Here is a 26816-nt window from a genome sequence, read left to right as displayed (position 1 = left end):
TACTTATCTGAACCCTAACCCTCTATATTATAAAATTGAATCGTTATTACCTTCCCCTATTCTACACCAACTTCTTCTCTCCGTCATATCAACAGCTATCTGCAAGCACATGCGGATTTGGGATGAACAGGCGTCGTTGCCATTCCACCAGGGAGTGAGGGTGTATATACGATATAGCTACCTACCTGATAGCCATACTTGAGCGTGGCGTTTATGCGATGAATCTCCGACGGCGAGCAAGACGGGCAAGACGAGCTGCCGCAGGAGGGGTAGGTGCCGCTGCAGGATCAAGTTCTGGGCCTTCCTGTCCTGTTTGTTCTTGTTGGGCGTTATCATTGCCGTTGGCCTTCCCTTTTCCCTTGCCCTCCCTATTCTGACCATCTGCTTGCTTGTTGTTGCCAGCATTTGCATTGTTGTTGCCAGCAGCGTTCCCGCCGCCACCATTACCACCAGCAGCATCACCACCGGCAGGATTCCCGGCAACAGCATCACCACCGGCAGGATTCCCGCCAGCAACATCACCACCGGCTGGATTTCCGGCAGCAGCATCACCACCGGCTGGATTTCCGGCAGCAGCATCACCACCGGCTGGATTTCCGGCAGCAGCATCACCGCCAGCAGGGTTTCCGGCATTTCCTTGCCCATTTCCTTGCCCATTTCCTTGCCCATTTCCTTGCCCATTTCCTTGCCCATTTCCTTGCCCATTTCCTTGCCCATTTCCTTGCCCATTTCCTTGCCCATTTCCTTGCCCATTTCCTTGCCCATTTCCTTGCCCATTTCCTTGCCCGTTACCCTGCCCGTTACCCTGCCCGTTACCTTGCCCGTTACCTTGGCCATTACCTTGCCCGTTACCTTGCCCATTACCCTGCCCATTACCCTGCCCATTACCCTGCCCATTACCCTGCCCATTACCCTGCCCGTTGCCTTGCCCGTTGCCTTGCCCGTTGCCTTGCCCGTTGCCTTGCCCGTTGCCTTGCCCGCTGCCTTGCCCGTTGCCTTGCCCGTTGCCTTGCCCATTGCCTTGCCCATTTCCTTGACCATTCCCTCCTGCATTATTGCCACCCGGATTAGGGGCGCCGGGGCCGAGGGCAATAGCATCAGCAACCAGAGCTGCTGCTGCCTGACCCTTTGCGCCATTGTTGGCGGCTTCGTTCGGAGTGTTTCCGTCACCAGTAACGGTGAATCTGACACAGTCATCTTGTGATCCGCGCTGGGCGACAGGCATGATGACTGGTTGGTGGTTGGCTGCGGCTGTCAGGGTGCAGACACGGTAGTTTCCGGCCGGAAGGCCACCGGTCACCGCAGCGCTAAGTCTGCCCTGGCCGTTACCGGCGTCGTTGATACCTTTGAAAAAGGCAAACTGTTGCGGGTCCATTGGTTGTTGAGGGTTCAGATCGGCACCCGTGTCTTGTACGGTTACATGAGTATGTCCCACTATATTGCCGTTATCCAACTGCTGGGGTGCGGAATAGTAGGTGACAGCAGCGTTCGTAAAGGCTCCGGCATTGAGGTTGGTAACTTGAACAACAATCTCAAAGTCTTGATTAGACGGAATGGTGGCACCGTTCGCTGGGTTTGTAATGACGGTGGAGATCATTCGATCTTTAGCAGGAATTTGACCCATCACTAATTCATGCCTTTGTCAGTAGCGCTTCATGAAGATACCTGTCTGTGTCGTTGACATACCAATGCCGTTACAAGAACCGGTCGTGATTTGGAAACCGTTGGTAAGTGTTTGCCCCTTGCAAAAGTTGATGAAGTTGTTTTGAGAGGTTGCTGAGGCTGCCTGAACATCCTCGGCACCCAAAGAGCTCTTGCCATCGACAAAAGAGCCTTGTTGAATGACTTCTGGGTCTAATGCGGCACCTCCTTGATTGTTATTCTGCGCTTGAGCAAGGGCCAGCGAAATGAGCGAGGAGACCCAGAAAAACCTCTTGAAAGCCATGGTGCCCGATTGGCAAGGTAAAAGAACGATACAAACCAGCTGCCTAAAAACGAATGTATGAAGAGAACGAAAGTAGGATTAGATCCACGCTCAACGTGATCTGTCCAGACCTGGCCGGCAAATGGATCAAAGAAAAGTGTGAAGAAAATGAACAAAGAAGGATCGAGACTTGGTAACTACACACAAGACAAGGAAATCACAAAATGAGAACCTAGCGACGGAGGTGGCTTGAGGGGATATGTTATATCAGGCCTCCGAGCTCAACATGTGTGCCCGAAAGACAGGTGAGACCTCTTGGATCCATCGTCGTGGCCGAAGAGAGGAGAAGAGACGGCGAGCCTGAATATGGCCCAGGACAGAGCGGAGGGCGAGGTCAACTGGCCGCATAGTGCTCTTGAAACAGGGTGCCAGAAGAAAGAAGTGGCAAAGGGCTGGTTTGGTAGTCAAAAAGGGTAAGATTCGGAGAATCTGTCTACATTCGTTCGGCCTTGGTGTGAGAGATGGCTTGGGGAGGAGGAGAGAAATGCGGTGGTGGTGGTGGGAGACCAGGCCAAAGAAGCCCAGTAGATCAGACGATATCGAGGTGCGAGGACGCTGTAGCGACACAAGACACGGGTGTATTAGCGTTCGAGTTTGGGTATAGTCTCAACTCGAAGATCGCAAGTCTGGGGAAGATTCAGCGCTGTGTCGGCCACATCGGCCACGAAGATGCGACGACCATGCCAAAGGCCGCAACCAGGGTGGACAGATGACGATGGCAGAGCACAGGGTGAAATCCGAAAGGCCAACGTTCGTGTGACCTAGCTAGAAGAAAAAGGAGGGGGCCTAGACTAGTCCACGTTGATTTACGGCGACGCTTTGAAAAACCACACCGGATCGCGGCGGCGGCGGCGGCGACGGCGGCGATGACACTGATGTGTCTACCTATGTTGGCTTCACAAATGTCATCTCTGCACAAGTTCTCTAGCTGAGACGCACCTCGGGCTGTTGTTAGGTAGCAAATAGAACTGTCGCAGGGCTCGTGATCTGGACTCAACCGAGCGACAGTTGGCCCTGATATCCAAAAGTCAAGCACAAGTGTTCGTCCGCTTTTCCGGCGTGTCGGTCGGGATGAGATGGATGTGGAAACAAGCCCGCGCACGTGCCAAGTTGAAGATGTTGAGGTTGGAGAGGTGGGGCGCGGGGGAGTGGGGTCATCGTGGTGTGAAACAAGGGCCCTGTCAGAGGGAGCAACGGTGTAACGGGCCAGGCCGCTTCAGCAATTGAACCACATCTTTATTCGACAGACAGCATATAGACACTACCTTCCTTATCTTGAAGTAGGTATGAGAGAGTACGCAGCCTTTCCTCAATAACCAGTTCACTTTCTGCCCCTGCGCTCGCGAACAGACGAATTCTTACCTACTATTATACATGAGTCGGGTCCAGGACCAGAAGAGGGCCTGGCGGGTCTCGCACTCCTGTTGTCCAACATTCGCACCAAGAAGAGGCCAGCAGCAACGCCATGCATGTCAGCTTGGCCGTCCAGGACCCGAGTCGGATACGGCGGATGAATAGTTGAGTGACAGCAATACTTGGCTGCCACCATCGATCCAAATGGCAACCGTCCGTCTACCTATTATGCCAAGCCAGGGTCTTTGGGGAGTGGGGAAAGCATAAGAACAAGCTTCAATCACCCCAGCTGGCGTCGTTAATCATGGCATGTCTACTGTATGTAAGAATGCTGGCCCATCCGGTAAACCGCGTAATACAGAAAGAAGTGGAGAACCTCTCCGTCCAGCTCCGTCTTTGACCGACCCGTCATCCACCCCTCCTGTCCTCGGCGTTCCTGGAAAGGCTTAGCCTGGGGCGGGTTGAGTTGCAACGCCACAACTTCAAGAAAAACTCTGTCAAAGGATTTCGCCGCGGTCTGGTCGACCATCTTGAGTGATTGCTATGTGCTGTGTAGGGGGGGACAATGCTAAGACGACGTTGCAAAAAGCCATTGTTTGAACGGCTCCAAGACGCGGGATCTGTGCCGAGCATTGCGGTTCGGGTCATCATCGAGCTCTTTGCTCCTCCGTTGTCCCGGCTGGGGTCTTATCTCTGATGCCCATGCTCTCTCCGGACCCCGACTGCTCTAGGTTCCGTACCCACCAAACTCCGGGTAGATGCCACCTAGAGAGGTCGAAAATTACCCGAATCTGCGGTTCGGCGCCTTTTCTTTTTAGCATTAAAAGCCCCCATAACCTTTCGTTCACCTTGCACTGTGCCCATTCTCAACATTCTGTCTCCGACTTTCACCGCCAATTCAAACCTTTCCTCGTCCGCCAGTGCTTCGTTGATATTTACTTACCTCCATTGCCACGCTCGCCGTTCTCCTCTCCATCTCTTAAGATCAACCCATCACTGTTCGGCCTATACACCACAGACATGTCTTCCTCCCCCGAGTACCGTGCTGGCAAGCGGCCCCGTAAGTCTCCCATTGCCACACCTTTGATGGCTATCTCTGTTCTGCCAGTAGACGGCGTCCTTTATTGGTGATTTCTTTTTTGTCTCTGCGGTCTCTGCGACTTTGGAGCGACATTTGGCAAGCACGCAAGATAGGTAGATGGCCGTGATGGCCGGTTCTGGCACGACCCCACTTCCAGTCAGGTGTTTCGCTTCGTTGAGCCCAGCTACTGCCGGGTCTCCCCTCGAACAGCGGGCATCCCATTTTTTTCTCTATTTCACAACTGAACTTGAGAGCCATCAAACAATTTGTTTGGAGACTATTGCCAACACCAGATCGGCAGCCACAAGCCTTCCTGTGCAGAAGTCCTTTTTTTCAACAAATTACGGTGTTCTGACCAGGCAATCCAACATGACAGGTACCCAGTCGTTGCCTCCTCCAGCCCTGCCGCAGCTGGTTGCTGAGCAGCATGTGCCTATCCCCCCAACCGACAAGAACACCAAGCGCCTTATCGTCGTCCTCTCTAATGCCAGCCTCGAAACCTACAAGGCCTCGCACGGCGGCGCTGGTCGTATGGGCATGCAAAGGGAGGATAAGTACTCCTTGCTCAACAGCGACGAACACATTGGCGTCATGCGCAAGATGAACAGGGACATCAGTGATGCCCGTCCAGATATCACTCATCAGGTTTGAACATGCCACGGCTCACATTTGCAGATTGTTCCTTTTGCTGACAGATGCCGTGTGTTTCGCAGTGCCTATTGACCCTTCTCGACTCGCCGGTGAACAAGGCAGGGAAACTCCAGATCTATATTCAAACAGCCAAGGGTGTTCTGATCGAGGTGTCCCCCTCTGTTCGCATCCCGCGCACCTTCAAACGCTTCGCTGGTCTGATGGTGCAGCTGCTGCACCGTCTTTCCATCAAGGGCGCCAACTCGCAGGAGAAGCTTCTCAAGGTGATTCAGAACCCCATCACCGATCATCTTCCGCCCAACTGCCGGAAGGTCACGCTCAGTTTCGAGGCCCCTCTGGTTCGTGTGCGCGACTATGTCGACACCCTCGGCGATGACGAGAGCATCTGCGTGTTTGTTGGCGCCATGGCCAAGGGCGCCGACAACTTTGCCGACGCATATGTGGACGAGAAGATTTCGATCAGCAACTACAGCCTTTCAGCCAGTGTTGCCTGCAGCAAGTTCTGCCACGCCGCGGAGGACTGCTGGGACATTCTATAATCAGTCCTGCCGACAACAACGCGGGCATGAAATTGGGGTCCAGGATGAAAAGATCTGTCAGTCTCTCCGTCTCACGAGATAGGGAGCTGCGGTCGCAATGATCTATTCCGTGATACAACATCGCGGTGAACGATCACTGTCAACCGGAACTTGGGTCGTCTGTGCTTGAGCTGTCGGTGTTTTTGCAACCAAAACATGGGGCATTCAACAACGGATCCAAGACGCTTTCGTCGTCGCGTGGTGCCACTTCAACTTGGCTCACATATCCCCTATTTCATAGCCTGCCTTTCTTACCTTTTTCCTTTACTCTTTTATTTACTCAAGCAACCTATTTTTACACATTCATACCCCCTCATTCATACTAACCCCACCTCGGCGCCGTGGTAAGCGGCACTTCGATCGGTGACAGCTATACCCTATTCTAGGCTTCGAGAAGCGGAATTACCGAACGGCAGGAGGGCCTTGGTGGTGGCAGTAGTCAGACAGAACGAAGCAGGGCACAATGTTGATGGTGTGGTATGAGAGGTGTTTGCGTCCAGGTGGAATAGTCAAGATTTTGCGGTAGCATAATGCGATGTGGGAGTTGCTGACCGGTTGTCTTCGAGACCTTGTGTTCAAATTCATGCGTGATTAGTTTGATATGTTGATTTGCTTCAAGTTTGGTTGGCCGCCCGCTAATCTCGACTATATTTCAGTGTGCTCCGGGACAACTGAAAGGCAGCCAGGCACCTACCTATCTACCTCCTCGTACAGGAACAGCCACCTTCACTGAGCCATATCAATGCAGTGCCGCATGACGCCCGGCATCTGTACTGCATTCCCATACTGGCCGCTCCCTCATAGGCGCTCAGCACAGTTCCGAACAGCAATCACGCTTCATCGGCCCCGCACCAAATGGCGGCCTCACGCGGGGCCGCATTGCAGTCACTCCATCTTGGCTCCCCGGACCACTCAGATCCAGGTACCAGTTCTTGGCTCCGAGTGTTGCGGTCTCTATGATTGGCTCATCGTCAGCACCACAACGTCTCTCTGTTTTCTTTCCCCGCCTCCTCGCAGGGCCTCATAACCAGTCGGGGTTCAAGATTATCATGACCACAAAACATGACCAGCCGATCGAACAATTCTGTCAGTTTGCCAGTTCCGTCGCCACAAGAGGCCGCCATCTGGCTCGGGGTACGAATGCAGATCATCAGCTCTGGAGAGCAGAACACAGCCTGACGGTTTGCTCAAGTAACCACCGCGGACGTATCTCAGAGTGGCATCCTCTTAGCAACCTATAGGATGGCCCAGTCTTGAAAAATAGACTGCCACAGCCTGCCGGCTGAGCCCTGTCACTTTTCCATTGAGCCTTCTCCCACCCTCGAGGGATGGCATACTTGTTGCAACAAGATGGTGTGGCTCAGCGTCCACTCGCAGGATAGGATCTTTCGAAGCCTCAAGCCAACCGGGTTGCTTCGAATTGCCCGGCTCTGCAGTTCCTAGTGGGGACGAACTTCACCTTGTCTCAAGATGGCCCTCACCATCGTTCAGATCTGGAGACCCTGTCAACCACTTGCGTCAGGAGCACCACAACTGCGGGGCATGTCTCCCTATCGCTGCCCGTTCGAGGTTGGGCACCGTTTTGCCAGCCCTTTCGTACCCCATAATTCCCATGCCCTGTGGCCCTTTTCTCCAAGTAGTCTTGAGCTGTGCTGCGTCGCATGGATCCGACTGGCGACGCACACATTGCCGTTGTTGCCAAATTGTCCAGCGTTCCACTCAAACCAAGCGAACTGAGCAACGTTTTGCAGAGCGCGAATATCATCTTCACAGTTGTTCTCCCCCTCCGCTTCAAGAGCCCAAGTTCTACACCATTCCCAAGAAGAGTCAAACGGGCAGCTGGGCTGGAAACTTGGGCCTCTTTTGGTGATGGTCATCCCCGTGGCAGCGCTTGCTTGGATACCAGCTCACAGAACAATCCCTGCCATCTTGCCTCGTCACGCCACAGCGCCCTGAACACCACAGCATCACACCCCCAAGGCTGTTTTGGGCACGCAGTTCGACCGTTTGCCGGCCTATTGCTGCCGCCGTCGCGTTGCACCACCACACTTATCACACAGGCTCCTTGTCATTGTGCTCTTGCCGAAGGCTGCTGCCTTTCCGCTGAGGCACAACCGCCCTGGATCCCCTCACCCCTTCTCCCCGTGTAAAATGCCCCAACTCCCTTTCCTCGAGGTGGAGGACCTCTCCTCATCATTGTCTTTCTATTCTGCCATTGTTGAACCTCTGGGCCTTCGACACATCAGCACAGAGCGCGGGCACTTCCCGTCGGTTACATTTGGCAAGTCAGAACGGGATCCAGTTTTCCAGCTCCGCCAGGTGGTCGCAAGCAGAGACCGGCCCCTGAGGCGCTCACGCATAGCGGTCACCGCTCCCTCGCCAGGCGCGGCCGACGAAGCCTTTGAGTTTGCATTTCGGGCTAATCCCGATCTTCGGGACACATCATACTTGCGCCACCCTGCCGAGGCCTACCCGGCGGCCAGTGGCGCGTCTGCCCACCGGGCGACAACGCACAGTGGCGGGACCCGCGTGGTTATAAGTGACTTGGACTACAACATCATGGAGATTGTGTACCAGCCCCCTCTCCACTACCCTCCACACTACAGCGGCTCGACTGTCCGGCGCACACGGTCAACCGACGAAGAAGCAGGCCGTATATTGACCTGGAATTTCGACGTGGCAGGCTCGTCACGACCCGCCCCTGCTGGTGCCAGTTCTGCGTACAGCGGCCCACCCCGGGCTGATCCACGACGCTCGCTGAGCTACCACGACTACGAAGAAGAAGTAGAAGTCGGAGACTACGACGACGAGGACGACCACCACGGCCACGACCACGACGTGAGAAGGCCTCCTCCCCCCGCGGCAGGATTGAAGCGCGGTGTCACGACGGGCACTTTCAACTACGAACCGACTGCCTCGGCCAGGGAGAACTCGACCGGACTAAGTGCCGGCGCTGTTGTCGGAACTTTGCTCGGGGTTGCTGGCGTTGCTGCCGGAGCTGCTCTCACCTACAACATGGTCAAGGGCGACCGCACCCGTGCTTCGGCGCACGACGACTATGATGCCCCCCCCTTCAGCCGCCGCTCCACCTTCCCGGACAAGTATGACAGCTATTTGGATCGCAAAGGCCGGTATTTGGACACGGAGCGGCCCGCGGATAAGGGGCGGTATTCTGACGAGTATGGTTCCGGTCTCGATTATCGGAGGCAAGGGCCAGACTACGTTGCTCGATATACCCAAGTCACCTCGCCGAGGAGCAGAGATGTGGATGGCGCCTATGACGATGCGCGGGGCCGTCACTCAATACCTCGTTCGCGGGCTTCTGTACGCCCACGCAGTGAAGCAGCCAACAGCCGCGAGCCATATCTTCTCGGGGAGCCCGAGTACCGCGGTTATGTGAGCTCCAAGTCCTCCAAACATCCGCCCATTGTCCAACGTGGGTATACGTATGATGGCCCAGAACGGGATAGCTACGTGTCTTCGCGCAGCCAAAGGTCCAGTAATACGCTCCGCGCATCGCCAGCTGATGCTTATCTGCCGTCATCACATCCTGTCTCGCACTCAAGGTCGGGCAGTCGTGTAACCACAACAACATACAAGGTTAGCGACAGTCCTCGAGGATACAGCCGGGAGGAGATTTATGGCTCGGCCCGTCACATCCCATTCTCAGATAGCCGGGCTTCTCCGTATACGTCGGCGCGCGACCCGCTCCTCGCAAGTGGGAGGGCACCGCCGTATCTCTCAGCTCGCGAGGCCACCTACCCCAGCGATAATCGAGCTGGTGCATACTATTCAGCCCGCCATGCGCCACTTCCCCGGAGCAGTGGAGGAAGCAGTCGCGCTCGCTATGGGGAGGACGACGACGATGATGATGCTGACAGCATTGCGCCCAGCGATAGCATTAGCTGTGTTGGAAGCCGGAGGAGTCGTTAATGACGATATCTGATTTAGAGCATATAGGCGACGCATATTGGCTACCTACTCTTCCGAACTGGTGAGAGCATGCTAGTTTTGGCACAGAGCGATCTGTATGATGATTTCACTTTCTTTTACTGCTCTCTTTTTATATTTTTTGTTTGGCTTTTTCAGGAGGGCATCACGTGCTGGGAGCAGCTAAATCATGGCGGAGATGGATACATGCAAAGATTACCGGTTGGGGGAACAGGTGCATTGGGTCATGACATTTTCAGGGTGGGAGCAAAGAAACGGATGGTGGACATATGTAAGCTAGAGTTAATGAACCGGGCAGGATAGGGCCTGGATCTAAATTGGATGTACCGGCCATGCTTACAAAGTGGTCGTGGTGGTCCGACTTGGTGTGAATATGGCACTGGACTGCTACAACGGTGGACCGCCGCCAGTCACCACCGGCTTCGACGGCGTCGGGAGCTCATATCCGTAACTACCAACCGTCTACGGGACCCATCCGGGCCCGGAGTGCCGCAAGACTGGGACCCCTGTCATCCGAAATATGCAGACATATGTATAGGCCGAACATTTTGTTTTCATAACACGGGCAGAATCAAACGGTTGGTTGCCGCCGGTATACCACTTGCAACCTGCTAAAGTGTCTTCTATTGAGATTCTCTCTCACTTCTAGTCCTCTGCCAATCCTTGTGTCCTTCGATGACTGGGAAGATTGAGGTGTAGGTGGCAAGAGTGGGGCACGTTCCGGAAAGGTGGGGGTCGCTGTCCACAAAGCTTCATTGACACCATTTGGCATGGCAAGCACACTTGGTCACTGCCCACTGACATAGCGGCACCAGACAGTGCTTCTTTCTGCTCTTGTTTGGTGTTGAATGCCATGTGTTTCGCTGGTAGTGGCGGGAGGGATACAAGCTGGTTACCCGTAAGGCATGTAGACACATCCAAGAAATCAGGAAGCCGGTAGAAAAAATGACTCCATTTTTTGCCTCCGATACTCGGAATATAATGTGCAACTGTTCGCTTTGATAGTCCAACCCACGCCATCCCACGCAGTTTGTGGCGGCATAGTTAAGACGATGGACAGGATACAGGGACGTGGAACATTCCATTAGTATAAAATAAAGTTCATAATTGGACAATTTTGGACGTCGGAAACGTGGGTACACCCATCCACTCTGCACCCACCACACATCTCTACCTTGGACCGTTTTAGTGTACCATCCCCCTTGACAGTATCCGTACCACCAATCGAGCTCGACCATTTCCTCTCCTGTCTAGAAACTTGGGGAATCTCGCTGATTTCGGCGTACACCACCTCATAACAGACGCCATCTTATCACGCTCTGCGTGCTGTCGAAGCCGAGGACAGAGAGATTGCAAAATTAGGAGCGCAACAACCGAGTCAAAACTGTGACTCTACGCTTCTTGAGATACAATGCCCGCCTTCAACCTCGGCGAGTCTATCCCGCCGCACACGGAGCATGTAAGCAACTTTATGGTCACTCTTATTGTTTAAACATGTTCGGTCTTGGTGGCTAACCACAACATCTCGATGATTGCTTAGGCGGTGAGTGTGTCACTACCAACGTGGAGAGCAAATGTTGGTTATGAAGAAGGAGAGGACTGGGTTGTTGGCAGTATGACCACTGGTTATCCTCGGTATGTCACTTGCTTCATCTTTTGCTCGCACCATTCATTTTCAAAGGTCTTGATCATGTGCCATGATACTAAAACGGCAGTCTATTCTCCAGCTTCTTCATCCACAGGAGCATCCAAGCTTTTGCCAAAGACATTCTGGAGAAAATTGGGCGGAAAGGGCTGGTTGCTTTTCTGTTCCCAACTCGTCAGGTTGCTGCCCGGTGTGTGAGCTTTGTCAAATTACGCGCTCTTCCTGCCATCGTGTCATCTCTTGAAGTTCTGCATCTGGTTCTTGACCCGGCAAACCCGCAGTCCAAGGCTCTTCGTGGGCTATCTCCCTCTATCTCGGCCGTCATCTGCTCTCCCGAGGGTTTCAGTTTTCTGAAGCAGTATTGGCAGCACACGGGCGATGGTGTCTCTAGCCGCAGGGCAGAGTTCTGTCACAGTCTCTTCAAGGATGGTCTGTTGCGTGTGGATGAATCCCCCAAGAACACGGCTGCGCCCATGAGCCCAAAGCCATGCAGAGGACCAAAGCGTTACCAACGAAGGGGCTCTCTCGACGCAGGAAAGCCATCAACCACATCCCAAACGTCAACAACCGTCCCTGACAGAGAGGAGACGTCGCGATTCTTGGAGGAGCGCTTCGGTCGGAACCTGGATGTTTCTTTTGTTGAGCCCGCCAAATCGGCCATCAAACGGCGAATTGCCGGGGCGCTCAGAAGCGATCGTGAACTAACAGCTAGCCCGGTGCCCGAAAAGGAGATGGAATCTAATACCCGTGGTGTTGTCAACCTCCGCGAGGACGACATCTATCTTTTCCCAGCCGGCATGAACGCCATCTTTAACGCTCACCGTGCCCTTCTTGGAGCGCGTGGAGGTCTCAAGTCGGTCAACTTCGGGTTCCCTTATGTTGACACCCTCAAGATTCTTGAGAAGTTTGGCCCTGGATGCGTCTTCTACGGCAATGCGTCCGAGGCCGACCTTGACGACCTCGAAGCTCGGCTGAAAGCAGGCGAGCGCTTCCTGGGGCTCTTTTGTGAATTCCCGGGCAATCCGCTCCTCACTTGCCCCAATCTTGCCCGCATCCGCGAGATGGCCGACAAGTACGACTTTGCCGTCGTGGTGGACGAAACAATCGGGACCTTTGCCAACATCAACGTTCTCCCCTTCGCCGATATCGTCGTCTCTAGCTTGACCAAGATCTTCTCGGGTGACTGCAACGTCATGGGAGGCAGTGCCATCTTTAACCCAAACAGTCGATACTACTCTGCGTTAAAAGACTTTGCCCGCACGGGGTACGAGGACACATACTGGCCCGAGGATGTCATGTTCATGGAGCGAAATAGCCGGGACTTTGCGTCTCGGATTGAACGGATCAACGCCAACGCTGAGGCCATCTGTGATGTGTTTCGTGAGAACAAGCTCATCAAGGCGGTCTTTTACCCGCGTGACAACGAGTCCAGCGCCAACTACGAAGCCTGCAAGGTTCCTGGTGGAGGGTACGGCGGGTTGATCTCGGTCGTGTTCCACCGCAAGGAGCAGGCTGTTGCATTTTATGATGCTGTTGACACAGCCAAGGGGCCAAGCCTGGGAACCAACTTCACGTTGACATCCCCCTATGTGCTTCTGGCTCACTATCAAGAGTTGGAATGGGCGTCGCAATTTGGTGTTGACCCTGATCTGATCCGCATCAGCGTCGGGTTGGAGGACACTGCTGAAATTGTAAAGGTGTTTGAAGCTGCATTGCATGTAGCAGAGCACGGCTCGCAATAGGCAGTTCCGTGTAGAACGCATAGAATTTGAAAGCAACATCAACCAAAGCCCCCGTAATGCTACCATACCCAATTCGCTCAAAACTCCTGCTGAGGTATCACTGTGTCTGACTTTATGTACAACTTCCATTAGGTAAATTATCCCTTCCTTTTTTGCTTCCCTTGCACAGGGATCACATCACGATACACGGCGGCTGTGCACCTTCCACGTACAAATCGCCCAGGAGCTCCTTTCGCCGCTCGTCCTCGTTGTTCCTCTGCTTCTCCTTGGTCTCCTTTGGAAACCACCTTTCCAAGTATCGAACGAGCTCCATATCAATATGTGCTGTGTGGAAGGTTAGCGACCAGGATTCATGAAACAGCGGGATTGAAAGAGACAACATACTTTCGTTGGCCCGTTGAATCACATCGGCTCGACATAGCGGGCAGAAGCGCTTTTGCCTGTTTTGCATCTTGATCATGCACCGGATGCAAAACAGATGGTCGCAGTCCAGTCGGATGGGCAGCCAACATATGGAGAGGCCTGTGTGAGATAGAGAGAGGGAGGTCAGTATCGAAGACATTACATTGGTTCTCTCCTGGCCTCAGCACCGAGACACAGCCCACCCGCTAGGCTGCACAACATATGTGTCACTTACAGACAATGCACGTGTAATCCACGACTTGTGGGACAAGGCTGATGACGTCTCGAGACAGCTGGGCGCAGATGTCCTTGGATATGGTCTCGGAGATGAAGTGTGCCGAGTTCATGACTTTTGGAAAAGTCTTTTTCACCCCCAGGGACGTTCTCTTGTCGAATTCTACAGCAAAAGAGGGAGCGGGTTAGTCTAGTGGACGGCTTGAAGATGGGACGAGTGGCACCCTGAGCATTCCGAGAGCCTACTTTTGATTATTTTTGTTATGGCTGTCTGATTCAGTTCCTGGAACTGCAAGTTCTGCAGTAGCGTGGCATTCAACGAGAGGAAGTGTTGGAAGGCGACGGCGCTGGACTTAATCTTGAACTTCTGCGGCAGCTGGCGCTTGCCCACCTCTTCTTGGAACCAGACGAGTTGCTTGCGAGCTCTGTCGCTGCTGCGAGCACCGCCGGAAACCTCGTTGGTGGAGAAGAAGACCTCGGCCGAGAGGTAAAGGTCCAGAATCTCGCGCCAGCGATACAGATCTGACCGGGAGAAGTCGATGACTGGTTTTCGCGGTCTGGCTACTTGTGCGATCTCGTTTCCAATCACGTGGATGTTTTCGATCATGGCAACCCGCTCCTTGTCCTGGAGAGTATCCAACTCATTGACATCCTGCTGGAGGACACTGAAAAAGCGAGCATCGGCATCCAACGGGACGTCAACCCACTCGCCGTCACTGGTTTGTTGCTGGCGATGGCTACACGGGGGCGCAGAGTCATGTGTCAAGGCTGATGGTCCAGGTTCTGTGCTGGCGGAAGAGGTGGGAGATAGAGATACTGGTGATTCTGGCAGCGAGTCGACTTCTGTTTTCTGATCCAGAGGTTGAGCACTTGTAGTGGCTGGACGCACAACCAGTTTGGGTCTCAGGAGATGGGAGTCGTCCGACTCTAAGCGGTATTCGGCGTTTCGCTCAGCTACCAGCTTTTGTAACGTGTCCGGATCGTAGCCATTGTTTATCAGCTCCTCCCGCACCTTACCAAGGATCTTTTTGAGCTGACGATAGGGAACCGCCTTGTCTACCCAGTGTCTTGGATAGGTCTCAGCCTCCAAGGCCTCCTTGAAGGCGTGGCCGAATTTCATCGTAATGTTACCACTGACCTGGCTGGCTTAAAATGTAACTGCGAGGATGGCATGTGCATGGCGGGACAAGGCGCTCGATATGCTTCTCAGGGTGCCGAATTTGCAGTCGCGGGTCAAGATGGGGCGGGAGGGGATTTATAGGTAATGTTGCTTCTCGGTGAAGGTGGTTCAAGACGAGGTGACAGACGGCCAGACCAGCCAAAGCGCGGAAGCCAAGGATAGGACACCTGGTAGTGGTTGCTTGGCCTCCCCCCTAGCCAATTCCCCACAGTCAACGTGACAAAATGGGTGGCGGTTGCAGTTTGTCAAGCAAGAGGTTTGTAATGGCGCCTTTGAGCAGCGGCCAAACGTTCGGAGCGTTCAAGCTAGCGAAAAGAAGGAATCAGACGGAATCGAGCGTGTTCATCTCTCCTTTCTCAACCCGTAAACAACCCTGAACCCTGAACCCCTCAACGCTCGTCCGACCTCGCCATGTATCCGTGAAAAGTCTAGATGCACCGCTTATTTTGTGGTGGGCATTGAGACACATGCCACTTTTCCCAATCGGGATTTCGTCGTCATTTGGCCCTGTAGGTTTGTGGTGATGGGTCAGCCCACCAGAATGGTCTCCATCAAGATTTCCAACAGTAGCCCCGCCCCCGCCATGGCTCCACTAAAATGTTGGCAGCATGACAAGCATAAACGTCTCTGGAAGGACTCTCGGACCCCTACTTCCCAGGAGCATGGAAACATGCACATGCTTCTTGATTCGTTTTCACTCTCTTCAGCGGACGTGTAGAACCCTGAGCACCCAACTATCAAAACACCCTTTATTATACGAATGGGAGCCGACCAATCCACACCTCGGGGTGCCAGTCAGGCGGCCACCACCGTCACCCAGCAGAAAACATGCTATTATGAAGTTCTAGGGGTTGATCGTCAGGTGCCGGACGAAGAGTGAGAGAGACTCCCTGCTCCCGTACAAGATGAATGTAGTCTGACTTTGAGGCCTTTTGGATGTAGAATTCGGAGGGCCTACAAGAAAAAGGCGTTGGAGCTGCATCCCGATCGCAACTACCACGATACCGAGAACGCGACGCGGAAGTTTGCCGAGCTACAAACAGCATACGAAATACTATCGGACCCCCAGGAACGAGCTTGGTACGACTCGCATCGAGATGCTATCCTCAGGGGTGATGACGAAGTGGCTGGGGGTGCGCCTGGCGGACAGGACCCCGGCAATCACACCTCGGCGAATGCTGTCTTTGCACTGATGAGTCGATTCAATTCCAGCGTACCGATGGATGACAGCCCGCGTGGTTTCTTTGGGATATTGAACGTCTTCTTCGAACAGCTTGCCGCAGAAGAAGCTGCAGCCTGCGAGTGGGACGGAACCACCCCCACACACTACCCACCGTTTGGCAAAGCGGAAGACGACTACAACACGGTGGGCAAGTCGTTTTATAATGTGTGGTCAAGCTTCTCGACGAGGAAATCCTTTCAGTGGAAGGATGTGCATCATCTTGCGCACGCACCAGACAGGAGGATCCGTCGCTTGATGGAAAAGGAGAACAAGAAGCTCCGCGATGAAGGCATCAGAGAATTTAACGATGCGGTCCTCTCTTTCGTTGCGTTTGTCAAGAAAAGAGATCCCCGTTATGTTCCCAACACACAGTCTGAGGCGGAACGGCAGCAGGTCCTTCGCAATTCCGCGGCAGCCCAGGCGGCCCGGTCGCGAGCAGCGCACCAGGAAAAGATGGCCGAGTACGTGGTGCCAGACTGGGCGCAGCCGAAAGAACACCAAGACTACGAGGGCGAGTTTTCCATGTCGGAAGAAGAGTCCGAGGTTGAGGAGATCGAATGCGTGGTGTGCAACAAGACGTTTAGGAGTGAGAAACAGTTCGAGGCTCACGAAAAGAGCAAGAAACATATCAAGGCAGTACAGCAGTTGAAAAGACAGATGAGAAAGGAAAACATGCACTTCGATCTAAATCCTCAAGATTCACCAGGGGCATCTACGCCGCAGTCTCCACAGCCAGAGCAGGACGCGCAAGTCATCCAGAGAGAGAGGGACATGACCAACACAGCACCGCTGGTTTCTGAGGACGGGAGGACCGGAGAAGAAAAGCAAGGGCCCGTCGAGCAGGATGATGATCAAGAACAGAGCACACAATCATCGTCGAGTCCAGAAGATGACGAGTATGCACCACGTTCCACGGTGGAAGAGCGCATTGTCAACGGGGCAGGAGCCACCAAGAAGGTGTCACAGCCACAAGCAGACGATAGCGGAGACTTGGCAGATTCTACAGCTGCGAGCGTTGCCAACCTCACACTCAGCGAACCGGCGCCAGGTAAAAAGGTTGGTAAGGCGAAACTGAAGCGAGAAAAGAAAGCAGCTCGGCAGGCAGAGTCACAAATCCAGGATTCGGTAGGTTTCTGAGTATTGCAAAGCTCAATAATGATATTCGATGCTGACTGCTGGGCTTCAGCTACAATGTATGGTATGTAAAGAGGCATTCCCAAGCAAGAACAAGCTCTTCGACCACATCAAAGAACTCAACCATGCAGCTCCGGTCTCTGCCACGCCTGGTAAATCTGGAAAACAGAAGAGAAAGAAATAATCACCATACCGGTGCGTGTATCAGCTAGTGCTGTGCATCATCTAATCGAGCAGAGTGTCCTCGATTCTCAAACATCATAGCGGGGAGAAGGTTTTGTTGAGAGTCCCCTAACCTGGGCATGCACACCACGGCGTTGGCAACGCCCCTTTCCCCAGAACTACTTGTTGCCATATCCCAAAATATTACCTCCAAACAAGTCATAAATCAAGCACCGTATCTGTGTCGTCCTCGTCACTCAGTGTCTCCACCTCATCAATCGCTCCAGCTCGACCGAAACCCATCCCGTGCTCCGGGTCATGAGGCGAGACATTGATGATGGCCTTGCCCTGAACATGCTTGACAGAGCTCTTCCACAGATCCCAATCATCCTCATCCTTGATGAGAAAGCCAATGAGCATGCTAGGGTCCATGTCTTCTACGTGGAGATGCCGCAATCGTCGGGTGTGGCAGGAGTCCAATTCTTCTATGGTATAGTCGTTCGGATTCTCTCGATAAGGAAGCGCTGGCCGTGGGTGATGGGGATCGAGGTAAAAGAGCCATTGCCCCTGAGCACCGATGAAGTAGTGGGATGATGACGGGCGTCCGCTGGAGTGTGTTAGACGGAGGCTAGAGAGCATGAATATGCAAGGTGCATCAGGACTTGCTTACCCAGCAATACCAATGGCTTGTGGCAATTGTAAGGTAGATATGAGCGCTTCATGGTAGATTGGGTTGATCTTGTCAATCCCCAGCCTCGTAGATACCAGAATTAATGTCGGGTGAAAGTGGTTGCCGTCAGGGTTCGCGGTTGACATGAAGTTGTCTTCGTATACTTCAGGAAGATCTCGTGTCAGGTACACTCGCAGGGAGCTATCGTGCTTCTTGGCCAGAGCCCTGTTGTTTGTTAGAGTCAAGTTTCCATCCACAGAAGGGTCACGTACTGGATGCACCGTGCCGTCGCAGATGGGCCAAACCACTCTCCAGGGTACTTTCCACAAGCAGCTGCACCATGGTTGACAAAGTTCTGTATGGAATATGGAGCACGAGGATCATCTGCGAATAGGCACACGATTTCGCGTTCGATGTCAGGGTTCGTCGGTCGTCTCCAAGCTGCACAAGAGAGACAAATCAGCAACAGTTCACACACTATAGCAAGCATGGCCGGAGATTCCTTACCACGTCCTGCACGGCTGATCAACATTGCATTGGCCAACAAGCTCTGCCCAGACCTGATCATGCATCCCCAGCCCGTATCTGATGAAAAGCCGGTCTGGTCCCCAAAAGAAGTCTTGAATCGCATGGTGAAGGACAAGGCTGCGGCCGCTTTCGGGTCGGTCGAGCGAGGAATTACTTCGAATCCGGTACGATATGTCATCCATATGCGGGACTCGAAATCATCGAGAAAGGCCGGGGGCCAGCCGCCATCTTGACCGGGCTCTTCGTATGCAAGAGCTGAATCAAAACTGCTGGCAACGGAGAGAGGAGGTGTTTCGGGCACTTGTAGCTGGTGCTGACCACTAGCCGCAACGGGAATGGGGGGAACTGCTTTTGCATTCGATGTATTCACCGGCACTCCCGCCTTCTCTGTGGCTCTTCGTGGCTCCGATTCCACGCCTGCCCCAGGCTCGGGTACTATAGCGGTAAGAGTGGCATCTGCGGGTGGTGTGCTGGTGGTGAGCGTAGGGGGTGTGCCGTATTCTTTTGTATCGAGGAGATATGAGCAACCCAAACACCACACTGGTTCATTGCTGCTTCGATCATTGGTAGGTTCTGGGTCCCAGATTCTCTGCAAGATGCGTCGGCCTACACGGCTGACCTCGGCCCCGGCGGATATCGCTGCCTCCATCGCAGTCGCGATCTTGGGTGATGTTTCCGAGACGGCCGATTGCCAGTTGTTGCTGCCTGAGCGCATCGACTTCATCAGATTTGGTGAAGATATAACAAAGCAGAGAAGCGGAAAAGAATACGGTCGCGGCAGTGATTTTCAATGTGGTTCAAAAACAAGGTGGAAGTTAATGCTGGCCTGCTAGAAGCTCTGTCCTCCTGATCGGATGGATCCTGTGAGCTTCTTGAGGACACCAGCTACACTGTAGCGTGAACTAACAAAGAAGGGCATGCAGTGTCACTGCGCAGGAGATAAAATAGCTCTAGCAATGGCCCAAAGGCAAAGAACAGATGAAGTTGGCGAAAGAAACGATATGGGACGGAACACCACAAGGAGCAGCACGGCAATGTTTGACTTTGGAACGGCCAGAAGGCTGGAAGGAAGAAAGCTGGGTTGATCTTGAGAGGTGAGAGGTAGGACAAGCTCATAAGGGAGGTATGTCATATGAGTCGCGGGGGTCTCCACAACGACCAGATGCCAGCTGTGGCGAAGGCTGCCTGCCGAGTGCACACCCGGCAACCGCCAAGCCCTTTGGGTCAAATCTACGATTACCCTAACCCTCCAATTCCAACAGTGTACCTTCCTTGCGTGCCAAGAGTAATACAAAGCTAGACTTTCATGACATCCTCCTGCCACTGAGGCAACGACAGCACTGCTCCATCCCCAGACATCGCTTGCCAGGCCACAAGTTTATCTGGAAGGCATGTGACTGGATAAGCTGGGAGATTTTCACTCTCTTTGGACTTTCGTTCCCAACATCCAGAAAACACGCCAAGAACCGACTTCGACCCCTGGTATTTCGTCTACGCCACCGCAGCTTATTCATTCTACTACCAGAGTTGTCCGCATAAAATATTCGGCATTGCACTACCTGCCGGTTTTCGCTGAATTCGGAATCCCCTTCTCCCGCTTCTTCAAACGATAGGATTTATATTTTTGACGACTATGCCGCCAAAGAGGGGAAAGCGGCCATATGCAGGCCCCAAGGCTGCTCACCTTCGATCTACCCCCGGAGTCCAGGGCCATGTCAGTTCCTTTTCCTCAACGACGTTTTTCCAGAGTGTTGCGCACTCAAATGGTACGATTTCCAGATTCCGCCCTGGCTTGGTTGCAGGACTTATCTCATCTAACGCCAACAGACTTTTCTTTGAAGGATGAGGTTAGGAACACTCAGTCCCACCACCTTGACTCAGCCTGGACTTCCGGTACGGTGAAACTTCGACAAAAGCCTGTATCGTTTGTTAGTGCTGGATACAGCGAACCTTTAAAACTTCTTGAAGATATCGAGCAAGACAAAGTTCCCCCTGGCGAGGCTACAGAGAGCAAGGCCGACGACATGGACATCACTACCGTAGACGTCAACCTCAACGTATCCGCGGAGGCTGTCATAGAGAAGACGACTCTCGTTGAGCTAGATTCAGCGGCCAAGGGCAAGATGGTTCTTTCCAACTCGACGTCTCAAGACAACCCCTCCAGCGAGACTCCCCAAGAACAGGCACAAGACCTCTTTTTCTTTGACGTTAGCGGAGATAAAGCTATCCGAGACAAACACCGTGCTGTCCATCCGCCACCCCTGGTTCCCATTCGGAAGCCATCATTGGCCGAATCTGATTCCAGCGAGGAAGTTATCCTCTTCAGAGGCCGTGCAGGTAACGCCAAAACAGTTCCGCAAAGCAACTTTGTGGTTCGTAACGGCGTTGCTATCAATACCACAACCGCCATAACTCCGACCGGTCATAAGACCAAACCTACAGCTGCAGAGGAAACGAGCCTGCGTGATGATCCCGAAGTGATTCCTGTAGCCCGCGAAAAACGAGCAGGACGCCAGCGCAGCCGTTCAAAAGCTTCCAAGATTCCCAAAACCGACGAAGATGAAGAGGACGCCATTCTGGCAGATTATATCGCCAACATGAGTGCCAACCCAGAGGATGACTTTATTTCAAACCAGCTACGTTCATTCAACAACCGTCGGGATCTTGGGGGTGACAATTTCGCTCTCAACCTCGGCTCCGGTGACGAGAATGACATGCCGGTGGTTGAAGATTTGTCAGGCGACGAACAACAAGCTGAGTCTAGTGGTTCTGGTCTTAGTGATGCCGACGAAGATGACGGGGATGAGAACGATGAGCCAGATGAAGACGACGATATGGACGCCGATATGGATGACGAGGAGCTTGCACGACTTCTTGCCAAGCAGGAAGAGCTTGGGTTGGGGAGCGATGAGCTTGTTTTGATACCCGAGTCTTTCGGAGTAAGCAAGCGAGGGGCGAAGAAGGGAGGCCAGAAAAGGGCAACATCCTCATCGTTCGCCAAATCTGCGAATGCCAGCTCCGTTGCTGATGCATTTGATGATCTGGATCTTGCCGACTGGACTGTGCCAGTCCCCCGCAAGCGACGCTCCAAACAACCACCCAACTTCAACATTTCGGATTCTGAAATCGAGGCAAAACTGAAGTTGGATTGGTCACGCGATCGGGAACGAAAGAAAGAGCGCAAGCTTGCCCGTGAGTCATTACGTGGTCAGGGTCTTCTTGACAAGAACGCCAGCCCCGACGATTTGCGCGTCAAGTATCCAATGGGCCTTAGACTGGAAGACTTCAAAACTGAGCTGGTGGCTTTTCTGATCAGCTCGGATGAGCGGTAAGGCATTTGAGGCATCGGAGCTAGAACAAACGTAGGCTAACTCGGTGACACAGTCTCGAATTCCCCCCGCTCGACAAACATGGGCGTATGGTCCTCCACCAGCTTGCCTTGAAATTCAATGTCAAGTCCCAGTCTACAGGAAAGGGCACAACACGCCGGCCGGTTCTCTACCGGAGCAAGCGGACCATCACATTCAAACCGCACCAGATCACAGAAGCGACACGCCAGGTAGATGGTGCCGCCCGCCGGGTGGGGCGCAAGTACTTCCCCCGTGCTGACGTAGCTGGTCCACGGGGCGACACTCCCCGGGATGGATTCAGAGGAAGTGCACATGTGAGCGTAAAAGCCCTGGTACTTCGAGAAGGAGAGGTGGTTGGCGCCTCTGCCCCTGAGTTGGGCCAGGAAAATAAAGGTCGCGCGATGTTGGAGAAGATGGGCTGGAGCAAAGGCATGGCTTTGGGAGCCTTGGAGAACAAGGGTATCTTGGAGCCCGTCGCTCAGGTCGTCAAGAAGTCGAAGGCTGGCCTTGGTCGTACATGATGTGTGTTGAGAGTTTTGAGATCATTATTTTTTCGTAAACCATCATCATGAATAGTCCAAAAGGGATTATGTAGGTCCCAAATACGTAACATGTTCGTGTCCTAGTTATCTGTGCCGCGATGTCTGGATATTGAGCTCTATTATTTCCAAGAGACCAACACGAAACTAGACATGGAGAGGTAGAAGTGCAAACAAGAGAGTACCGATCGTCACATTTACTGATGGAGACCAGGTGGGTTTGTTCATATGCACGATTTCATTTCGCCCAAAACCCTGATATCAAGGTATGTAGTGTACAACCGCAAAAACCCCGTAATTGACCGATAAAAAAACATTGCCCCCATAAAAAGCAGACCATCCGTGACGCGTTGCATTAAGAGACCCCAAGGATTGTGTGCCCTGGCGCAAGCCTCATCATGACTCCCAAATGCCAAAGCAAATCCTATGCCCTATTGAGAAAAAAGAGAGAGAAAAGACAAGATCATCCAACCACCTATTTCGTGCTCGACGAATACTTGGTGACGGCCTTGGTGCCTTCAGACACGGCGTGCTTGGCAAGCTCGCCGGGAAGGATGAGGCGCACGGAGGTCTGGATCTCACGGGATGAGATGGTGGACTTCTTGTTGTAGGCGGCAAGCTTGGAAGCCTCAGTCGCGACGCGCTCGAAGATGTCTATCGGGCACAAGGGTCAGAAAAAGGCGCGCTTTAAAGACGGATTGCTTTGGACAGAAACATACCGTTCACGAAAGAGTTGAGGATGGACATGGCACGGTTGGAGATACCAGTGTCGGGGTGGACCTGCTTGAGGACTGCAAAGTTTGTTAGCGAAATCCAGATGGACTGCATGGGACTCGAGGATGGGCAAAGTCGCGCTTCGACCCGGGAATGCCACTCACCCTTGTAAATGTAGGACGAGTAGGTCTCCTTGCGCGCCTTGGTGCGCTTCTTCTTCTCGCCAGAGGCAGCGGTCTTTTTGCCAGCATCCTTCTTCTCGGGAGCCTTGGAGGCAGTGGCGGGGGCCTTGTTGGCGGGCTTCTTGTCAGCGGCCTTGGGGGGCATTTTGGCGTTTTTTTAAAATGGGTTGGTGGGTAAGTAAGACGAAGTGAACTGAAGTTCTGGATGGATCTGGCGATTTGATGGGCGTGGAAGAGTTTGTGGGAGAGTTGGTTGATGGAGGAAGAAATGCAGCCGGCGAGGGGGGATGGGCCTTTTGTAGCTGACGCGACATGCGAGTGCCGTGGTGCTGATTGACTGATTGATTTGAGTACCGCGCCGAAAGGTGGGGACATGCCGCTTGATTTGGCAAAAAAATAAGGCACAAAGGAAGGCAGCCCCGGTCCAAAGTTGCAAGGTGACGCGGTGGTCCAAGCGCCACAACACGCTCCTGAGGCTCCGAATGGGGCATAGCAGCACCCAACCAGAAATAATGCACACTCCAGATCTGCGGCTGGTATTTTTCTCTCGACCTTTGCTGGGAAATCAGGGCCCCGCCCAGCAGGGCAACCCTGTCGGAACTTGGTGGTGGAATCTCAGTTGTGGTGCAAGGCGGGCCAGGCCCGATGTGAGCCTCGACGACAGCTCATGCGCCAGCCATCCGCAACCCGGCGTGTCGTTCGGGTTTCTTTCTCTCTTTCGTTCTTCTGTATCTGCCTCTCCATTAAACCTCAACTCTCAGAATCCCGGCCACAGCGGCCAGGAATCAGGGTCCGTTCACCTTGGTTCTCCTGGGATGTGTAAATCTGCCTGTGTATTCCATGACAATCGACGGAGAACGTGTCCGGCGTTCCACCAAAGATAGAGATGTGAAAGCTAGGTGGATTATGCCCTGATACATTGACACAGTGACACATGGGATGGACTGATGGAGCCTCCTCGGCTCCTCAGGGGAGCTGCTTTAGCAGGCACACCTAGGTGTGTGTCAACACCCTCCAGCCTTACAGAACTCCATGCCATCCGAGGCCGGCCTTGATTGGCTCTGTCCTGCTCAACTGCCATCTCCGTTCGCTTCCAAGACCTGGGGAAGAGCCACTCTCACCCTGGTGGCACATGACAATTGCGGATGCAGATGGACTTTGACCCAGTGTTGGCAGCTGCGGGAAGGGCCGCATGGGAGAGAAGACGAGCCTGAAGGGTTCTAGATCTGTCACGCAGCTCGGCCCGAGAGAGCGGATGCCCTGCCCGGATGGGGTTTCACACGATCCGGAGACCTGGGGGATCTGGGGTATCATGGGGCAAAAGCTTGACTGGTGAGGCTATATCTACTTTTGGGCCCAATCCTGACCCAATATGGCACGAAAACCCACATGTAAATGTGTATGAGGCTCAAGAGCACCTACCTGTGTTCAAAAAGGGTCAAGCAGCCTTTTTGGACCCTTCAGGTTCCCTGAACCCAAAAATCAAGCCCCAATCTTAAAGAGTCCAGGTCAAATCGACCTAAAATGCGAGTTTATACCAGTACTGTACCTCCTTGAGGACGTAAAAAGAGCATACATCTGCCCAGTCCAAGGATAAGTCATGATGGACTTGTCAGCCTGGGTTGACCAAAAAAAAACCCAACATGCCAAGCGAACCCAACCAGTCCATTCCAGAATGAACCATGCTTCAACACACAAGGTAGACAGACCAGAGGGTCCTAAAACAAGACTTGGATGAGCGAAACCCACACGCTCGGCCAATTTTGATGGACAAAAATGGCACAAAAAGCCAAACAAACAACAGGAACGACAAGAGCCAACCAGAACCAAGTGGACAAGTATGAGTTGTCCCAGATTGCAAAGTCAGGTCGGCTGGGAGACCAGACTGAGTTGCAATGAACTTCAGGTACCGGGGTTCGAGGGTCGAGGCGGCCTGGGGCAGAGCGGTCAGATGAGTCCAAGTGATCTGAGTAAATCAGTCAGCCAAGCTCCATGACCAAAGAGGGCAGGGTGGTTGTGGTTGCTAGTGCTGTGGATTGTTGTGATTGCTCTGATTTTGCCGGTGTCGAATCACAGAGGATGGCCCCTGTTTTTTCATTTTTCGAAGACGCGCAGTGGCAGGAGAGAAGAAAAAAAGGGACCATGCAGTGCAGTCAGTTAGGATGCGCGACAGAACGCGGTCGGGGGATGGCGCGATATTTGTACAATCAGGAACGTCAAAATCGAGGCAAGCGTTCCTGGTCTGTGGCCCTTTTTTTTTTTTTGTGGGCAGCCTGATTCAGTTTTGCTGGTCGCTGCGTTGCAACCACCCAATTGCCGGCTCTGTGGTTGTTCTGCCCGATTTTTTTACCCTTGCAGCCTGGGGTGCCACAGCTGCCACGCCCTGTTTTGGGACTAGCCCCATTGGCCCCGATCAACACTGTGAAAGGCGCGGGTGATCCGTGATCTGGCGCTCTACGCGAAAACTACTTAACTCACACATCCCCCACCAGCACTCTGCTTCTCCCATCCATTCCATTTTCCATCAGCAAACTTCCGCTCTACCATCAACCAACTCACCCAGACCTTTGAGTCTCTCGTCCTTGCCCAACTACACCAACTTTTTCTCAACTTTTCCACCCACTTAACTCTATCAAAATGACTGGCGGCGGCAAGTCCGGTGGCAAGGCGAGCAGCGGCAAGAACGCGCAATCGTGAGTCTTTCCCACGCGAACCGCTCAAAACCTGCCAGGCGCATCACGGTCTGGACCTCTGAGGTCCCGATCTGGATGCCCTGTCGCGTTTTAGACGCGTTTTCCCATCCTCTCTTTAGTTTTCGTTGCTAACATGTCGCTTGCAGTCGTTCTTCCAAGGCTGGTTTGGCTTTCCCCGTCGGCCGTGTTCACCGTCTTCTCCGCAAGGGCAACTACGCTCAGCGTGTCGGTGCCGGTGCTCCCGTCTACCTCGCCGCTGTTCTTGAGTACCTCGCTGCCGAAATCCTCGAGTTGGCTGGCAACGCCGCTCGTGACAACAAGAAGACCCGTATCATCCCCCGTCATCTCCAGCTCGCGATCCGCAACGATGAGGAGTTGAACAAGCTCCTTGGGCACGTCACTATTGCCCAGGGTGGTGTCCTTCCCAACATTCACCAGAGTAGGTTTTTCTTCACATCTGCACCGGTATCAATGTTCTAACATGTTGTTTTCAGACCTTCTTCCCAAGAAGACTGGCACCAAGCCCGGCAAGAACGCCTCGCAAGAGTTGTAAATGGGTTGTGGAATTTTGTCGTCTTTTCTGCTTTCATTTTTCGGTCGGCACGTTGGGTTCATGATATTGGGGTCACGGTCTAGGGTCAACGGTTGCTTTTTATCGCGTTTGTGGGTTGTACATTAATTCCATGATGGGCATGGTCATGGATGGGCACGAATGAGAATACCTTCTAAAGATCATCATTTTATTTTGCCATTGTCCTGCTGTATCTGTTCTTGGTTGTCCTGCACTACAGTGGTGAAGCTACGAGCGTCTCAGGCTAGGC

General features: G+C 53.3%; 10 protein-coding genes across 10 annotated transcripts; 6 read left to right on the top strand and 4 right to left on the bottom strand.

Annotated features, from left to right (window-relative positions):
- Positions 1-211: 211 nt before the first annotated feature.
- Positions 212-1945, bottom strand: QC762_505490 (uncharacterized protein; the record flags this gene model as incomplete). Its single annotated transcript, XM_062890972.1, has 3 exons — positions 212-309; positions 793-1602; positions 1687-1945. 3 exons carry the CDS (start codon positions 1943-1945, stop codon positions 212-214), a joined length of 1167 nt encoding a protein of 388 aa, XP_062742119.1.
- Positions 1946-3270: 1325 nt separating this feature from the next.
- Positions 3271-6213, top strand: NEP1 (18S rRNA pseudouridine methyltransferase). The gene is made up of 3 exons (XM_062890971.1): positions 3271-4397; positions 4795-5063; positions 5132-6213. Exons 1-3 carry the CDS (start codon positions 4034-4036, stop codon positions 5606-5608), a joined length of 1110 nt encoding a protein of 369 aa, XP_062742118.1. The 5' UTR covers positions 3271-4033; the 3' UTR covers positions 5609-6213.
- A 1585-nt stretch (positions 6214-7798) lies between these two features.
- QC762_505470 (uncharacterized protein) lies at positions 7799-9580 on the top strand (the record flags this gene model as incomplete). Its single annotated transcript, XM_062890970.1, has 1 exon — positions 7799-9580. One exon carries the CDS (start codon positions 7799-7801, stop codon positions 9578-9580), a length of 1782 nt encoding a protein of 593 aa, XP_062742117.1.
- Positions 9581-10569: 989 nt separating this feature from the next.
- Positions 10570-13069, top strand: STR2 (Cystathionine gamma-synthase). Its single transcript, XM_062890969.1, has 3 exons — positions 10570-11057; positions 11139-11233; positions 11326-13069. Exons 1-3 carry the CDS (start codon positions 11010-11012, stop codon positions 12983-12985), a joined length of 1803 nt encoding a protein of 600 aa, XP_062742116.1. The 5' UTR covers positions 10570-11009; the 3' UTR covers positions 12986-13069.
- QC762_505450 (uncharacterized protein) lies at positions 12963-15535 on the bottom strand. The gene is made up of 4 exons (XM_062890968.1): positions 13868-15535; positions 13623-13784; positions 13370-13507; positions 12963-13309 (listed from the first exon to the last, which is right to left on the bottom strand). Exons 1-4 carry the CDS (start codon positions 14739-14741, stop codon positions 13158-13160), a joined length of 1326 nt encoding a protein of 441 aa, XP_062742115.1. The 5' UTR covers positions 14742-15535; the 3' UTR covers positions 12963-13157.
- QC762_505440 (uncharacterized protein) lies at positions 14234-17527 on the top strand. The gene is made up of 3 exons (XM_062890967.1): positions 14234-15677; positions 15744-17148; positions 17210-17527. The coding sequence occupies exons 1-3, from the start codon at positions 15562-15564 to the stop codon at positions 17339-17341; spliced, it is 1653 nt and encodes a 550-aa protein (XP_062742114.1). The 5' UTR covers positions 14234-15561; the 3' UTR covers positions 17342-17527.
- ATG4 (Cysteine protease atg4) lies at positions 17375-20111 on the bottom strand. The gene is made up of 4 exons (XM_062890966.1): positions 18497-20111; positions 18262-18430; positions 17990-18214; positions 17375-17926 (listed from the first exon to the last, which is right to left on the bottom strand). Exons 1-4 carry the CDS (start codon positions 19239-19241, stop codon positions 17539-17541), a joined length of 1527 nt encoding a protein of 508 aa, XP_062742113.1. The 5' UTR covers positions 19242-20111; the 3' UTR covers positions 17375-17538.
- SQS1 (squalene synthetase-like protein) lies at positions 19585-22399 on the top strand. Its single transcript, XM_062890965.1, has 3 exons — positions 19585-20283; positions 20345-21845; positions 21902-22399. The coding sequence occupies exons 1-3, from the start codon at positions 20151-20153 to the stop codon at positions 22386-22388; spliced, it is 2121 nt and encodes a 706-aa protein (XP_062742112.1). The 5' UTR covers positions 19585-20150; the 3' UTR covers positions 22389-22399.
- Positions 22400-22616: 217 nt separating this feature from the next.
- Positions 22617-23896, bottom strand: HTB1 (histone H2B). Its single transcript, XM_062890964.1, has 3 exons — positions 23285-23896; positions 23126-23197; positions 22617-23060 (listed from the first exon to the last, which is right to left on the bottom strand). Exons 1-3 carry the CDS (start codon positions 23445-23447, stop codon positions 22882-22884), a joined length of 414 nt encoding a protein of 137 aa, XP_062742111.1. The 5' UTR covers positions 23448-23896; the 3' UTR covers positions 22617-22881.
- Positions 23897-25081: 1185 nt separating this feature from the next.
- Positions 25082-26734, top strand: HTA1 (histone H2A). Its single transcript, XM_062890963.1, has 3 exons — positions 25082-25995; positions 26142-26434; positions 26490-26734. Exons 1-3 carry the CDS (start codon positions 25940-25942, stop codon positions 26546-26548), a joined length of 408 nt encoding a protein of 135 aa, XP_062742110.1. The 5' UTR covers positions 25082-25939; the 3' UTR covers positions 26549-26734.
- The last annotated feature ends 82 nt before the right edge of the window (positions 26735-26816 follow it).

This window comes from Podospora pseudocomata, chromosome 5 (genome assembly GCF_035222375.1).
Source record: "Podospora pseudocomata strain CBS 415.72m chromosome 5, whole genome shotgun sequence".
Taxonomy (NCBI): Eukaryota; Fungi; Ascomycota; class Sordariomycetes; order Sordariales; family Podosporaceae; genus Podospora; species Podospora pseudocomata.
This window is presented reverse-complemented; position numbering and strand designations above follow the sequence as displayed.

Coding starts and splice junctions, on each gene's coding strand:
- QC762_505440 (XM_062890967.1), top strand. CDS start 15,562: ATGGGAGCCGACCAATCCACACCTCGGGGTGCCAGTCAGGCGGCCACC. Junction 15,678..15,743: donor CGTCAGGTGCCGGACGAAGA/GTGAGAGAGACT, acceptor TTTTGGATGTAG/AATTCGGAGGGCCTACAAGA. Junction 17,149..17,209: donor AGTCACAAATCCAGGATTCG/GTAGGTTTCTGA, acceptor GCTGGGCTTCAG/CTACAATGTATGGTATGTAA.
- QC762_505450 (XM_062890968.1), bottom strand. CDS start 14,741: ATGAAATTCGGCCACGCCTTCAAGGAGGCCTTGGAGGCTGAGACCTAT. Junction 13,785..13,867: donor CATAACAAAAATAATCAAAA/GTAGGCTCTCGG, acceptor CTTTTGCTGTAG/AATTCGACAAGAGAACGTCC. Junction 13,310..13,369: donor GATTCAACGGGCCAACGAAA/GTATGTTGTCTC, acceptor CCTTCCACACAG/CACATATTGATATGGAGCTC.
- HTB1 (XM_062890964.1), bottom strand. CDS start 23,447: ATGCCCCCCAAGGCCGCTGACAAGAAGCCCGCCAACAAGGCCCCCGCC. Junction 23,198..23,284: donor CTCGTCCTACATTTACAAGG/GTGAGTGGCATT, acceptor CAAACTTTGCAG/TCCTCAAGCAGGTCCACCCC. Junction 23,061..23,125: donor CCTCAACTCTTTCGTGAACG/GTATGTTTCTGT, acceptor TGTGCCCGATAG/ACATCTTCGAGCGCGTCGCG.
- HTA1 (XM_062890963.1), top strand. CDS start 25,940: ATGACTGGCGGCGGCAAGTCCGGTGGCAAGGCGAGCAGCGGCAAGAAC. Junction 25,996..26,141: donor AGCGGCAAGAACGCGCAATC/GTGAGTCTTTCC, acceptor TGTCGCTTGCAG/TCGTTCTTCCAAGGCTGGTT. Junction 26,435..26,489: donor CCTTCCCAACATTCACCAGA/GTAGGTTTTTCT, acceptor TGTTGTTTTCAG/ACCTTCTTCCCAAGAAGACT.
- NEP1 (XM_062890971.1), top strand. CDS start 4,034: ATGCCCATGCTCTCTCCGGACCCCGACTGCTCTAGGTTCCGTACCCAC. Junction 4,398..4,794: donor CCGTGCTGGCAAGCGGCCCC/GTAAGTCTCCCA, acceptor CCAACATGACAG/GTACCCAGTCGTTGCCTCCT. Junction 5,064..5,131: donor GTCCAGATATCACTCATCAG/GTTTGAACATGC, acceptor TGTGTTTCGCAG/TGCCTATTGACCCTTCTCGA.
- STR2 (XM_062890969.1), top strand. CDS start 11,010: ATGCCCGCCTTCAACCTCGGCGAGTCTATCCCGCCGCACACGGAGCAT. Junction 11,058..11,138: donor TCCCGCCGCACACGGAGCAT/GTAAGCAACTTT, acceptor ATGATTGCTTAG/GCGGTGAGTGTGTCACTACC. Junction 11,234..11,325: donor ATGACCACTGGTTATCCTCG/GTATGTCACTTG, acceptor TCTATTCTCCAG/CTTCTTCATCCACAGGAGCA.
- ATG4 (XM_062890966.1), bottom strand. CDS start 19,241: ATGAAGTCGATGCGCTCAGGCAGCAACAACTGGCAATCGGCCGTCTCG. Junction 18,431..18,496: donor GATCAGCCGTGCAGGACGTG/GTAAGGAATCTC, acceptor TCTCTTGTGCAG/CTTGGAGACGACCGACGAAC. Junction 17,927..17,989: donor CAAGCCATTGGTATTGCTGG/GTAAGCAAGTCC, acceptor AACACACTCCAG/CGGACGCCCGTCATCATCCC.
- SQS1 (XM_062890965.1), top strand. CDS start 20,151: ATGCCGCCAAAGAGGGGAAAGCGGCCATATGCAGGCCCCAAGGCTGCT. Junction 20,284..20,344: donor GAGTGTTGCGCACTCAAATG/GTACGATTTCCA, acceptor TAACGCCAACAG/ACTTTTCTTTGAAGGATGAG. Junction 21,846..21,901: donor CTGATCAGCTCGGATGAGCG/GTAAGGCATTTG, acceptor TCGGTGACACAG/TCTCGAATTCCCCCCGCTCG.